The sequence below is a fragment of the Ailuropoda melanoleuca genome, chromosome 3 (genome assembly GCF_002007445.2).
Source record: "Ailuropoda melanoleuca isolate Jingjing chromosome 3, ASM200744v2, whole genome shotgun sequence".
NCBI classification, from domain to species: domain Eukaryota; kingdom Metazoa; phylum Chordata; class Mammalia; order Carnivora; family Ursidae; genus Ailuropoda; species Ailuropoda melanoleuca.
The window spans coordinates 119,169,761-119,184,794 of record NC_048220.1 but is presented as its reverse complement, the minus strand read 5'-3'; the positions used below and the strand labels follow the sequence as shown (position 1 = coordinate 119,184,794).

Here is a 15,034-nt window from a genome sequence, read left to right as displayed (position 1 = left end):
AAGATTTATTAATTGAGGCATCACTAAAACTTGGGTTCTTAGAGTTTACTTTATGTCTTTTGTCTTTTCCTCGGGGGTTGTTTTTAGAATCTGAGTACTTTGAATTACCTGATTTGGTTGTTTCCGTATCTGACCCTGGGCACCCAGTCGGGGTCCAGGTGCTGGCAGTGGAGATGAGGAAAGGTGGAGGGGAAGGAGAAGCCAGAGGAAGGGCAAGCCTAGTGGCTTATCCTTCATGTGCCACATTGCTGTTATTTTCATCATTGAGATTTTATTTGAACAAAGGGTTAAAAAATTTTTTTAAACCCAGCCCTTGTCTCACCTTTCATTTGGAGGGCAGGGCCACAACATTTGCCAAGGTTTACACACCCCCACTCCAGTTTTAGTGTATTTTTGTCCAACGTCATATTATCGCCCTTCATTTCACCTGTTGATATTAAGAGATTTTTTTTTTTTAAGAACTGACTGGACTTAATGCAGTTCTAATAGAAACACCTTTCACAGCTGAGACCTGTTGACAGGAATGAACTGGTCACCCGGAGTTCACTTCACTTCAGCAGGTGTGATCTTGTGTGGGGGAGAAGTTGGGTGAGGAAAGAGGTTTGCCTTTGCCTCTTCTGTGACCCATAGGTGAATTGCCTCACCAGGCGACAGCAGTTCCCCTGCCTGGCCGAGGAAAATGGGATCCATGAGCATTCTGGTGGCTTTCTTCGCTGGTCTTTTGACTCAGAATCAATCCATAGACACAGCATTAGCAGAAGATAGACTTTGACTCGGGCGCATAGCACTAATCTTGAATGTATGTTTTAAAACATAAAATAACTTTATTCTGACCTTACCCCAGATCCCTATGACAGCATCCAATGACCAAAAATGATTTCGGCAGCTAAGGCTGATTTGTGTTCAAGGCCCAGACAGTTTCCACCATTCACCCTGTTTTCTCAACTCAAAGCTGCATTTTCTCTTGCTTAAAAAATTTGCATATTTTCTCAGTGCCTGTTTCTGACTCACAATAAACAATGCCCAGACCTCCTGCCAAAAAAATGTCCAAATGCGAAATAGTTGCTATAATAGTCGTTTTTGTGATGGCAACTTTGAGCTGTGTGCTTTTAAATTATAATTACTTTTTTTTCCTTACAAAAGATGTGTATCTCTCTTGATTGCTGTAATTATGATTCTATACCAGCAGTTATAAAAGATTCATGTCATTGCTGTGCTTCATAAAACCCGTGCCCTTCAATGAGCTTCCTTTTTGTGACTGTTTATGTGTTTGTGTTCAATTTGTGGCAGAGAAATCTAATGAGAAGCCATTAATCAATGAGAGCATATAAAAATTTGTGTCTTTAACTAAATAGGCAGAAGTGGATAAGGCAAGCCCATTATTGGCATTACACGATCTAGAATCATAGAATGTTAATAGGGAAAGCAACTTGAGGAAATAATGTAGTCCAACCTCATCCTACAGATGACATTCAAAATTGGGAGGGGAGAAACATGTGGTTTAGTGACTGAAAACACACGGGAGCAAGAATGGGGGACCCAAGTCCTAAACCTGAACCTAGCCCTAAGGAACAACAGCAAACGCCAACCTGACTTCGTCATTCATCTTGTTTTCAAGGACTATGGGTGGAATCCATGGATTGATGAGGTACCTCGGGGGCTAACTGAGGAAGGGGGACACTGAAATAGACCATGACACCTACCTCCCACCCATTCAATTAGAGTGGCCCCACTTGGATCTATTTTACATTGTAAAGACTGAAAAAGAAATTAATTGGCTTTTTTCCCCCACTTTTTAAAGTTTGATGTTTATTGATGTCTTTTCTCCAAGTCTTAGGATTAGAGAGGGATCGATGTAATCTCTTGTATGTATGGCTGTGTTGTCCGTTTGTTCATGGTGACTCCTCATGGAGGACCTTCTGTGCTGGTTACCGAGTATGCAGTGGTTGTATACACAGGCTCTGACCTCAAAGAACCCACAGTCTACAAAGAACAGAGTGGTAATCACTCTAGAGAGTTAAGCCCAGGGAGCCCTGGGAGCAGACAGGAGGGGCAATCAAGCTATCAAGGATTGGAGGGTGAGGAGGAAAAGGAGGAGGAGGAGGAGGAGAAATTTAGTCTTGATTTTCCAGAAAAAATAACAGATGGTAGGCCTTCCTTTTAATGTTCTTTACTCTCTTTTCTATCTATCTTTAATAAAAGCTACCAGGAACTTCTTTTGGAAAAAGATGAGAAACTAAAGTTTTTTTTTTTCCTTTTTTTAAGTATTTTATTTATTTTTTTAAAGTAGGCTCCACACCCAACATGGGGCTCAAACTCACGACCCCAAGATCAAGAGTTGCATGCTCTACCAACTGAGCTGGCCAGGTGCCCCAAGAAACTCAAGTTCTCAGAACCATTGTGAACTCTTGTCGCTCACTGACTGTTATCCTGGGCATACTGCTTAATCCCTATGAAACGCCATATCAACATCTGGGTATACAGGACTAGTAATAATAGAATATGCCTTAAAGCATTGTCACAAAGATTAAATTAGATCACATGCATAAAAGTCCTTATAAAACTGTGAAGCACTATATAAATGTTCACTATTATTGTTGCTAGCACACGGCCAGAGACTTTAATTCCAATTAACTTACATGATTTTCCGCAACTAAACCAAGATTCTGGTCCTTCAGAGGTTTGGCAACTGGGAGCAACTGGGAAAAAAGCCATTTCATAATATGTCACAATTAATAGCAATTGTGAAATCTTCACTAAAAAGTGGATCATCTTTAGTTTCAGTATGAAGAAAGTGTGCTCAATTTCTTTAAACCACCATGAGATCCAGTTCTCAGCTAACTTGTGATCATGTGGTTGGTGTCATTTCTCACCGTGAGTGGGTCTGTTTAGAGAGACTCCGCTTGTTCTTCCTCCCCCTTATGTTGGGATTCTCCAGGCCTCTGCCCTTGCTCAAACCACTTCCAAAGCTCCAAACAGTAGAGTATGTTAAAGGAAACTAAAACTAAAGCGGGCAGGCCAGTGACGTGGGGAGTACACACCCCATCTAATGCAGGAGGTCTTGCTCAATGCCAGCCTATCCCTTGAGGGGCCTCCATATTATGAGATTGTCTGTATTTTTCAACAGAAACTATTCCTTTTAATGTGGGTGTGAACTATCCCACTTGGTAAATGCTTCTCCTCACCTCCATCTCCTAACTCAAGTCTTCCTCACATAAAGGATTTACATCAACCCCAAATTTAAAATCACTCCTGTGCTTAAATCCTGGGCCTCGTCTTGCCTGGGAGTAGAGTTCAAGTTCTTTAATTTGGTGTTTTGGATCCTCTGTACATATAACGTGAAGCCGGGCCCAGCTCCTTCAGGGAACTCTGAGTCTCGTAGAGAGACCTGGTAAACAGGCCCCAACCCAGAATTCCCATAACTCTCTGTGGGGTTCTCCCCTTGTCCGCTGCATAATAATTACAGATGTGTGTCTGTGGGCTCCTTGAGGAAAGGGACTGGCATTGGGAGCACAATACTTGTTCAAGGTTTGTTGAATGAACGAATGAATGAATATGATAAAGGTTAATTATAATCCACCCCTAGAGCTGGGTTTTTTCAGGCTTCATCTGGGTTTAAAATAAACCCAGTCTGTTAAAAAAATCCAACTAACCAGAATTCAGCACAGATTTTTTTGTTTTGCTTTTTACATTCAAGCCTAAGGGAAAAAATTCGAGACAAAATGAAAGACCAACTACCACAAGTTCTGCTTCGACTGTAACTACGACTCTAACATTTCTACCCAGGTTAAATCAGTTCCCATTCATGTCTTCACGTTCTGTAATTTCCAAATCATAGGAGAGCTGACACTCCCTATTGATGATCCGAAAACGTAAGCTATGTGAATAAAGGACGACAAAATCTCTCACGAAACATGAAATTAAAAATAAAAGTAGAAAACATTTGGTAAAGGTTAAAATATTTTCTAATCCGTCTTCTTGTTCTAATTCCAGAATGCCCTTATCTTGAATACTGAAATTAATTGTTCTGTACTGTGTTCCAGCCCTTACTCGTTAATCGTGATCCTTCATACTTCAGACTAATGAATGGAAACAGTCCATTTAAGAATACGTTAGATTTGGTGGTTGTTACAGTGACATTTTTTTCTCAAAAAATATAAAAGAATGTATGTACGGCATACTTTACAATAGTATGTTCACAGAGGATTCTTGGAAGATTTTTCAAAAGGAGCAGCGTTTGCCCCATGTGATTTTTTTTTTCACTCTGGAATACCAAAATTAATATGATTCCCTGGCTCTGTGTCTCCTACCCAGAGTAGCTTGAAATGAAATCCAGCGCATAGAGTCTTGTTCATAATTTCTTTATCTTTCATTTATTTCACATTTCTATGAAGGAAAAAAATATTTTAATGCTTAAGGGTCTTATTTATGAAGTAAGGGAAGAGGTAGAAATGTGTGTTGAGTTGGGGCCTAGGTTGCCCCAAGGGCATTATTGTTAATAGCTTTCCCAAAGAGAAAGTGGTGCTTAAAAGAAGTAATTCTCGATATTTCCCCCCAGACTAAAACCTTGTAATTCAGATGAACTCTGAACTGAGACTCTTTGCATCTCATTTTCTCATTAGGTTTTATTACAGCCAACAAAACTTTCAGTGGTGAATTACTTCCCTTCTCAAGGGTACGCCAGACTCCCGTAATGTCTGCGCAAACTAAAATAATGAAATGGTTTTTAACCAAGCCTTAGGGATTAGAAAAAAGAAAAAAAGAAAGGGCAGTAGGGCCTTCTCATCTCTATGCTAACCAAAGTGTGGTTTTTCTAGTCCTCTTTGTTGCCTATGAAAAAACAGAATTTACAAACGGAAATGCCACTTGGCTTGAAACTCCCTTTAAAATCATTTAGAGATTTCTCTCTTAAGCTCTCTTAAAATACAAGTCACTTACACAAGAAATATGGACAAATTACTCTTAAACCCATGGCTCGGATAGGACTTAGGGCAGTAAATAAATGCTTTCAAATGTGCTCATGGTGTTAAGAAATGACTCTGCTCCATGCACCTAGGCCAGAAGCACCAACATAAAAACAAACAATTTCCTTCTAACACAGAAGATAGAAAAGCATTTTATTTCATACTTTTACATTACGCCGTCCATCTCTAAGAACTGTTTAATATTTGCTCTGTATCAGGCATAGGACTGGTTCTTGCCCTCAAAGAACTTATAATTCAGTCAAGAAGCCAAAGCTTAACATGATTTTAAAAAGACAGGATTAGCAGAAGACAGAGTGTAATTAAGTGTTAAACAATGTGGCACAGATGCTAAGTGACCTAGGAGATCACAGCAAGAGAAAGATCCCTGAGGGCTGGGACTGTCAAGAGCAAGTATTTTCAATAAACTCTTAAAATTACGCCAAATTTAAAAGTTGTTACAATTTGTTAAACAAATGCTGCTCGTTTGTAATTTTAAATCATTTACGCTATTCGCCCTTGCTTTCCAACCAGTTCGGAAGGGCATACACGAATCGGTTGAAGCTGGCAGGAGACATATCTTTAGACTCTCACTGGGTTTGCTAACGAGGGAAAAAACACACCTCCCTATTGGATGACAGACGCAAGAACGAAGCAGATTTTGCATGGAGAACACGAGATTTAATGAACAGGAAGACAGAACTCTGGCTGTCATTTTTGGTATGGGTTTTTGTTTCAAACGTTGTTCTTCATGCTAAACAAGTTCAAAGTTTTGGAGCTGAGTCAGGCTTAAAAAAATTTTTCCCCCCTTTTTAAAAATCTATTTCCACAGTCTATTTTCCTTTCTAAGAAAAGTGGGCTAAAAGTGCAATGAGAATTTTCTAATTCCTAAAAACGATGGCGCGGGGGCTGGGGGGGAGGCGGGGAGATACTCAGCATCCTTTAAAATTGAAGCATCTATCTATATAGCAACTTATCTTTTGAAATCACAAACCATCAAGTGTGCATTTACACTCTTGGTCTTAAAACACTTTTTACTTTATAGCTCAGCAAAGATCCTGGTCTCGGTGTGCGTCTTTGTAATGCAGGCAGTTTGAGCTAAATTAGATTTGTTAGAAGGAGAGTTAAACTGCTAACATAGAGGCATGCCTCATCTTGCGTTTTGAGTAACTTCAGGCAAGTTTGCAGAATTGTAGTAAGCATTTCTTTCTCCATACTTGCTGCGTTCTGGGTCTTCCCAAGAAACGTCAGTTATTCCCCCAATTCCAAAACGAGGGACTCTTTATAACAGTTGTACAACCAGGCAAAAGAGCACACTCTCATGTTTCCTTCAGGGGAGGAAACCTGCAATAAAGTGAGATATTTAAATTTAGCCTTAGAACGGTCCTCTTTGAACTGTTCTGATCAAGACTTCCAGCTTTCTGCGTGTGTGTGAGCTTTATTTTGCAATTCTTCCTGGTCCCGGTTTTGCATTCCTAGTGAAAGTGAACTGACAAAGCGTGAAAGTGGTCTAAGGAGCAAAACAAAGCCAGCAAGCATGCTTCTGGTGAGCCAAGATTAATCAATATTCCAGAAACCTCGGGTTTGCCCCCTCCTTCCCTGTGGTGTTTTCATTTTTCCCCACTCCCCCTTTCCCGGGCGCAGACTCCTCCCCTTTTCTTAAGTTGTCCTGATAGTAACTTGCAGTTTCAGAGCGCGTGCATGCCTTGCTCGCCGCGCTTGTGGCTGTGCCGTACCTGCTGGGGAATTCACCTTTCATTGCCTGCGGTCCCTTCCACCCGTTACAAAATTAGAAAAGGTAAGTCTGACGTCCTGTATTCCTGCTGGGCTTCGCTCCTGGTTGCACTTCTGCACCCGTGTATTTCGTTTCGCTAGCGGAGGAGCAGCGAGAGTAGAAAGCTAGCCATTTTGGTAGTTAAAGTCCACGTTAGTAATTTAATGTAACCAGCGCATGGTGTCTATTTATGCCGTGTCCGCGCTTAATTTGGAGTTGAGTCATTCGGGCTGGATTGGGTGTAGATGGTGGTTCCAGAGCCAGAAAAGAATCAAGGCTCAGCTGGTCTGTTTAAAAGGGACTGGAAAGGGAACCAGAGATTAGTGAAAAGGAAAAAAAAAAAAAAATCTGGTCTCTCGTGTCACCCCTCCTTCCCTTCTCCCTCAACTTCTAATCTGCTGTGAAGTCTTAAGCAAGCTGTAAGGTCGTATTATCACTGACCCCCACCTGCAATTTTATTTAAAAGTCAAAACTGTTAAGACGAGTCTTTTTTTCCACCCTTGGATTTGCCAAAAGCTTCGGAGGAGTCTTTGCTTCCCAGTTACCTCCCCCACCGCCGCACACGCTGGCTGCTTGCGTTGCCATGTACACACGTCCACAGACACCACTCATTTTCACTGGGATTGATCACGGGAAGGATTATGGATCACAAATCTTATAAAGCAGGAGGAATCCTTTGATTTCTTCAAAACAACTGATTTCCACCGAGGAGAGATTGACTTAGATCTATTTGAATAACCTAGGAGCACTTTAAAGAAACGGAAACCACACACTGTAATGTTTGGAATGAAAATTGGATTCATCTCATCTGTTCTAGAAATCCTAGATTTTGAAATGCCCAGAAGTCGCTGATGGTTTCCTCAGAAGACTCGATATGATTGCCACAAAGACAGATACTATTTTCTACTTGTAACAAAAATGGAAATGAATTACGATTTCAGATAATGTATAGTTAGCCTCAGAGATCTTTGCTTATTTCAGGGAAAAAACTAAAAAGGTGACCCTGTAAAATAGTCAAATACATTTCCAAAGTCCTGGGTATGTGTTCTTTTTATTGCGTTCTCTTCATGCCCATACTTACCAACTGGTATTATCATGTTTTTTTTCCTTAGTGAAGAAAATCGTTACTTTATTATATATCACAAAGCTCGGAAGGTGAAATATCAATATCTTAATTCATTTTATTGACCTGGTTATGTCTTCACCATGTACACGACATGAGCCATCAAGTAATTATTGAGCGCTTCCTGTGCATTCAGTTCAATTAGACATTTATTGAGGGTGAACATTGTGCAAAAAGCACTTGGCTAGGTTCCGGGGAGATGAGGGGGTGGGGTCTGCTCAGTCACACTCAGGGCTCTGATGAACCCTTTTATAGCCTCCTTGGAATGGGAAGGGCAAATTTTTTTTTTTAATAGAACACACAATTCTGTTTGTGTATATATATATATAACATATTTTATTGCTCGTATATTCTGAATTTATGCACATTTCCCACACGGGGTCCAGTAAAATATGCACATCCCAGCCTTGAAACCTGGCATTGCGGCTCTCTAGCTCCTGATTCCTACCCAGATCATGCGGTGTGCCAACAGCTTGCCCTGCTATGGGGCCGTCCTGATTCTCACCCCTGCAGGCTGTAACTCTTGTCCCTTCTCTCCTGGTTCTAGTTGTGTTCTCTAACACCAAAGAGGTCTGGCTTTCTGGGGGTGATTCCAAGACACTGAAGTGCAAAGAAGAGACTGTCCTAGAGAAGTAAAATATGACTAAAAGCAATGGAGAAGAGCCCAGGATGGGGGGCAGGATGGAGAGATTCCAGCGAGGAGTTCGGAAGCGCACGCTCTTGGCCAAGAGGAAAGTGCAGAATATCACAAAGGAGGATGTTAAAAGTTACCTATTTCGGAATGCTTTTGTGCTGCTCACTGTCACTGCAGTCATTGTGGGTAAGTCATTTGATAACAACCAAGAAAAAGAAAAAAAAAAAGAAAGGATCTTGTTTCTCTGGGGCATCTGGCTGCCGGAGCATATTATCAGATGGACTGATTGTAGGTATTCAAAATAATAGTCCAGGCTTTCGTCTGTATTGGAAGATTTTTTTTCTCCCATAAATGACAGTCTGTTGGCATGTTTGGAGCAATATATGGTAAACACATGTGAATCTGAAAGAAGCATCATTAGGCATTATGCAAATCAATTGATTGTGTGGAGAAAGGAAACAAATCAAATGTTTTCCCATCTCGTGTAAGGATGAAAGAGTGATAATTTAATCATTAGGCCTGAGCAGTTAAATAACAATAAAAACAAGCAGGCAGGCTAGATTTGGACAAAATGTAATCATTACACGATGTCACTTTCACTTAAAACTAATTTATACAATTAGCAAACCCAAAATGTGGTACAGGTTCCTAATAGTAATTATCTTCTAGCTGGTGCTGACTTGAAGCTGCGTATCATGCCTGGAGGTAGAGGCTGAGTCTTGTGTGTGTTTGCCCTCCCCCATCCAGTGACTGGAAAAAGTAAATTGAGAAAAATGTTGACACGGATCTTTTTCATTTATTTCTTGCCATAAATAGCTATCTGTCCCTTTTCAGCCTCTTAACAAATGTAGCATGTTAACAGCAATCTGTACTAATAAAACATTGTTTTGTTTGATACCTGAAATTATCACTTACTGCTTATGGGTGGCATGGATCCTACTTTAAAATATAGCTGAAGAAACTACTTACTTGGAATCTTTGACCGAACCAATATAGAAATCCTTGGGCTGGTAAACATATAAGCCAATGCCATGTTGTAAAAACTGTCTAACGTAAATTTCTACTGTGTGGCCCAAAAGGGGGAGGGGGCATTTGTGTACAGTTTTAATCTCTACCTTTGAGTTTGCCAGGATCTCCATCAAATATAAAGAGGTAATGACAATAAAAACTAAGAAAATTTTGTAGCGTGTAAATATAATTAGAACTTGATCCAAAAAAATAGGATTCTTAAAGTGTAGACAAGTAAGAATAGACAGGAGAATAGTTTGTCACAAGACTTTAGATGTATTCCATTTCAACATCTTTTGTTCCTTATAGTAATTGTTGGTGATGAATGACTGTTTAACTAATTTTAGAGATGTTCAGAGAGAAAAGGTCCTGATTGACTCAGGGAAGCAATGGCCTTCTTTAGTAGGTTCCCAGGTTTGTTGTGGTTTGCTTGGTGTTTTTTTTTTTTTTTTTTTTAAGATTTTATTTATTCATTTGAGAGGGCACAAGCAGGGGGAGGAGCAGAGGGAGAAGCAGGCTCCCCACTGAGCAGGGAGCCCAGACTCAAGGCCCTATCCCAGGACCTTGGGATCTTGACCTAAGCCAAAGGCAATGCTTCACCGACTGAGCCACCCAGGCGCCCCAGATTCCCGGTTGAAATACATTCCTGGGAGAAGTAGTTGAGTGCTGTATCGGTGTCTTGGAAGTTGATGTAAAATGCTTGAATGACAGTCAGCCAGCCAAACAGTAGCTGCTGAGTAATGAGAGCAAACATCACACAGTGATACTCCAACTACTTTCTCGGTGCTTTGCCTTTGTTAGCTTACTGAATCCTCAGACAAGCCTGTGAGTGAGCGGGTAGGTGTGACTAGTATGATCTTTATTTTATAGATGAGAATAGTGAGCCAGGAGAGATCAAGCACCTTGCCCAAAGTCATGCAGATAGTAAGTGCTAGAGCTAAAAGTCAGACTCGGGCTGTCCGGCCAAGAGGCTGTTCTCTTACCCACTTTGCCATCCTGCCTTCTTGCTCTGTGGACTGGTTGGTGTCTCGTGAGAGATGCCAGGAAGAGAAATGCTGCTGTGTCTTGGGAGAGGCCAGTTAGCAAGCAATGCTAGGTACATTCACATAGCATTGTCATTTTACTATATGATTTACCCAGTTAAATCAGCAGGAAACTTGTAATTCTCTGACAAATGATTCAGCCACATCCCTCTCATTCATTTAACAAATACTCATTTATTCTGCAATCTTACACCCTTAATTAGAGCTCAGTGTTACTGGCGTATGTTTGGAAAAGATGCAGAAACACGTATTCAAAACAGTGTTCTAGGGGGAATGAAACATGAGAGACTATGGACTATGAGAAACAAACTGAAGTCTTTAGAGGGAAGTGGGGTGGGGGAACGGGATAGACCGGTGATGGGCAGTAAGGAGGGCACGTATTGCATGGTGCACTGGGTGTTATACGCAACTAATGAAGCATCAAACTTTACATCGGAATCTGGGGATGTACTGTATGGTGACTAACATAATATAATAAAAAAAAAAAACAGTGTTCTAAACACAGGAAGAGTTCGATTTCTAGAACAGAAATATTTCAGTTAAAGAATAGAGGAAGGGAAACTAATAAAACCTGCACATGGGAGGCAGATTGATGGAGAAGCAAGTTCCTAAGTGATTACAAAGACAAATCTCTAATAGAAGGAAGATAATGCCAGGATTTAATAGTCCATTTTCTCTGTGAGTTCTGGGATCATTTTCTAGCCCAGTGAGGGCTTTCCTAACATTTGTGAGAACTGCAATGAGTTGGCTACACCGGGGTAGATAACTTGGCAGGATGTCCTCGTGGTTGGCTTTACGAAGGGAAACTGAAGAGGTAGGAAGTAACAAGAAGAAGGCACTAACACAGAAACACATAAAAAGAGCTCATTGACACACCACTGAGTCTACACCAAAGACTTGGAAAGGCAAATAGACAACTCAGTAGCAAACAGACTTAGGAAAGAAGGAAGAATCCGTCAGTTATCTCTTGGTGTGTCTTCCATTGAGGACCCAGTGGAGGCAACAAAGGCCCCATTTAGCTTGTCACTGGGTACCATGTGTACTTCAGCCCTAAAAGAATAGTAAGATGTCTGGACTTCAACTCTCTAACCCGTTGGCTGCTGCGTAGGAAAAAAACTGGAAAGATGCTAGCAAGGAAGAAGAAAAGTTATTTTTCCCAAAGAGGAGGTGAGAAGAACCAAATTCTTAGGTTTTAATCACTTTTAATAAAAAGAAGTCCTAATGTCTAATGTCATTTCTAAGCAATGTCAAAGTCGGAATGTGCCATGCTCTGACAAGGCCATATAATGGGAACAAATTTGCAACCTAAGAGAAGGCATTGCCAAGCGTTAAGTCCCTTTAAGAGGGTTCATTATTAAAGCATTAGATAAAGTGTCTCCCAGGGCTGTTGCAGACATCTGTCTGAGGAAAACCACACTGAGGAGAGTGGTTACTATCTTTCTCCCTCCAGGAAGCACTTTCTTGGTTCAAACTGTGGTAAGTGGGATGAGAGTGACCTCAGACACCTCACTGAAAGAAAGGGAAAGTCCTTTGTCGTGTTCAAGTCCTAGAATGCCCATCTGTCCGTGTCCAGGGAACAAATAGCACAATAAAAATGAAATCTCCGGCTAAAAATTTTTGAAGAAATGGGTCATAAGATCAGCTGCAAGGAGAAGGAAACTAAATAGCATTGCATAGATTGGAGGGTGGTTTGACTTGAGGGAACTCAGGAACCCCGCGGCTTCCACCTTTCTCTGCTGTTCGTCTACGCACACACCTTTTATGTTTAGGTTGTCCTTTATATGGGTTTGAGAAAAATTGGTGACTTTTCAGAAAAGAAAACATACTGACTAAATGTGTAGAAAGCATGTCCCATCATTCGCTAATGCTCTCCAGCAATGAATGTAAATTGCACTATAATTAGATGCAATTCCACGATATCTCTGAAGGATATACAAGGAAGTGGTCATTGTGGCAGCCTCTGGGATGGGAGCTGGGTATCTGGTAATGGGATAGAAGGAATATTACTTTCCTCTAAATAAGTTATTGTATGGTTTGAATGCTTTTTACCACAGTCATATATTATCTACTATTCTCTGTTGTCTGCTAAATAAATGTGTGGTTTTGTTTAAAGATCAGCAATTTAACAAATGCTGAATGTTTGGGTATCTGGCCTGTGCTATGAGTGGGGAGTCTCTTCCCCCAGCTTGTTTAGTAGGAGAAATGGATAAAATGAGATGACAGACAAATAGACACGGTTCAGAGGTAGTACCAGAGAGTTTTTAAATTATCTCTAAACATTTTTTAAGTGAGATCATATTATCAGTACTGTTCTATATAATACATGATTTTTGTGTTGATACTTAGAGTTTCTTCTTTCTTTTTTAAAAGATTTTATGTATTTATTTGACAGAGAGAAAGACAGCCTGTGAGAGAGGGAACACAGGCAGGGGGAGTGGGAGAGGAAGAAGCAGGCTCATAGCGGAGGAGCCTGACGTGGGGCTCGATCCCAGAACGCTGGGACCACGCCCTGAGCTGAAGGCAGACGCTAAATGACTGAGTCCCCCAGGCGCCCCGAGTTTCTACTTTCTTACTAACACCCATGTGGGGGGTGGTTGGGTGGCTCAGTCAGTTAAGTGTCTGCCTTTGGCTTGGGTCTTGGTCCCCAGGTCCGGGGATGGAGCCCCGAGTAGGGCTCCTTGCTCAGCAGGGAGCCTACTTCTCCCTCTCCCTCTGCCCCCAACTCATGCACTCTCTCTCACCCTCTATTTCAAATAAATGAATAAAATCTTAAACAAAAAACCATGTGGGCCCTGGATGTACCATGTGGGGGAAAAAAAGTGTGTGGCTTTTGATGAAGGACAGACGTGGATGTATATGCCAACTGTATGATTTAGTAGCTGTATGACCCTAGAGGAGGCATTTAACTGCTCTGCACCTTGGTCTCCTCATCTGCCATTACACATATTATATACACTGCAAACATTTATACTGTGTGCCAAGCGCTGTTGTAAGTGTTGTCAACACATTAGCTTTATTTAATTCTCAGAACAAGCCAGGGAGGGAGGTGTTCTTATTCTCATTTCACAGATAAGGGAACAGCTCAGATACTTTTCCCACAGCTGAAGCATATTTGACTGGGATTCAGATCCACCATGCTGGCCCAACGTTTAGACTCTTAACAACTCTTCTGAGTGCTGGTCCCTGCCCTCGGGACCTGTCCTTTCTCGTTTTATGACATCAGTTAGCTAAGGGTGTGCACTGACCCAACGACAGGAAAGGAGGGGTGAAATTGAGACCTCAGTACCCGAGGCACTTCTGTGTCCTGACAATTGCTTGCGTGTGAGCATGAGCGGAAGAGCTGGACTGCAGGCCTTTGGGTGACTTGGGTGACTGCGGGTGCCGGTGCGACCAGTAAGGGTAGAATACAGGAAGAAGGTTGGGGCAAGAATCGGAAGCACCACCGCAGAGATACAGTGCAAGAGGCTCACTTGACATGGAGATTTTGAGGGTATTTTGATGTTGAAGCTGAACCAGGACAGGTTCTGTCTTTGAACGTTAAGTGAACAATGATCAGTGAATCGGGTTGTCCTCCTGCATAAGCTACTCTGTGAGACTCTTCTCAGCACTGTTAACTCTAGGGCCTTTCTCTATGAATAAAGCGAGAATCTCCCAGAAACGCCATAGTGGGATTCCGTGCCTTGCACACACACACACTATCTAGCCGAGTCAGTCAGTGCAGTCAGACAAGGTTAGTGATGTGGTTAGCCGTCGGCTGCCGTACTCAAGTGATTGGTAACGGGACCAGAGGAGCCGACAGCTTGAGTTAGTGGTGCAGCCCCCGTGCAGCCCCCATGCGGGAGGCCTCTCTGCTTACCAAGAGACGGGCATCTCCACACAGTTGCACAACAGGAATCCAAAGAATGGTGAAAGATTTCCAGGCTGGGGTTTATGGTTTCTTCAACACTTCCTGGAAATGAGACGAGAGAGGGAGCTTCAGGAAGTTAGGAGAAAAGGTGACATCTGGGGTAGGCCCTCGTCTGGTGCCTTGGAGCTCAGCTCCTCACAGAGGCTCCTTGGGATCAGAGGGCTGGGAGGGAAGGGGCTAGGCCTCGAGCTCAGAAGCCGTGGACTCACCATGCCCTGCTCTGGAGAAGGGACACAAAGGTAGGGTGTAGGGACTAGGGATTTTCTTCTGCTTTGTCCTCTCCCCTAGAGAGCAGAAATACAGAAAAAAATTGTTGGGGACAGCGATAACACAAGTATCTGACATGTGCTCACGGCCAGCCTGGATCCTGGCCCTCAATTTCATTCTCGAACCAGGGAGCTGCCTCCTATCGTGGGGGTGTAGTCAGGACAGTACAGGGGAGTGGATCAGAGCTATGGAGTCTGGAGTCCGACACTTTGTCCCAGTTCTGGAACTGCGCCTCTGTTCCTTCATGTGTAGAATAGAATAACTCACACCTCTGCCAAGATTGATATCCCAGTTCTGCCACGTATAACCACGTAACC

The 15,034-nt window shown here is 42.1% G+C and overlaps 1 protein-coding gene across 2 annotated transcripts in view; it reads left to right on the top strand.

Moving 5' to 3' along the window:
* The first annotated feature begins 6,602 nt into the window (after positions 1-6,602).
* SLC1A3 (solute carrier family 1 member 3) overlaps positions 6,603-15,034 on the top strand; it is a 76,631-nt gene continuing 68,199 nt past the window's right edge. Inside the window, exons 1-2 of one of the 2 annotated variants that reach the window (XM_002923368.4) lie at positions 6,603-6,759; positions 8,406-8,678. In XM_002923368.4, the coding sequence (XP_002923414.1) occupies positions 8,498-8,678 (181 nt within the window). In that variant the 5' untranslated portion in view covers positions 6,603-6,759; positions 8,406-8,497. Of the gene's footprint in view, positions 6,760-8,405; positions 8,679-15,034 lie in introns of those variants that run through there. The other variant, XM_034657011.1, reaches the window with a different exon arrangement.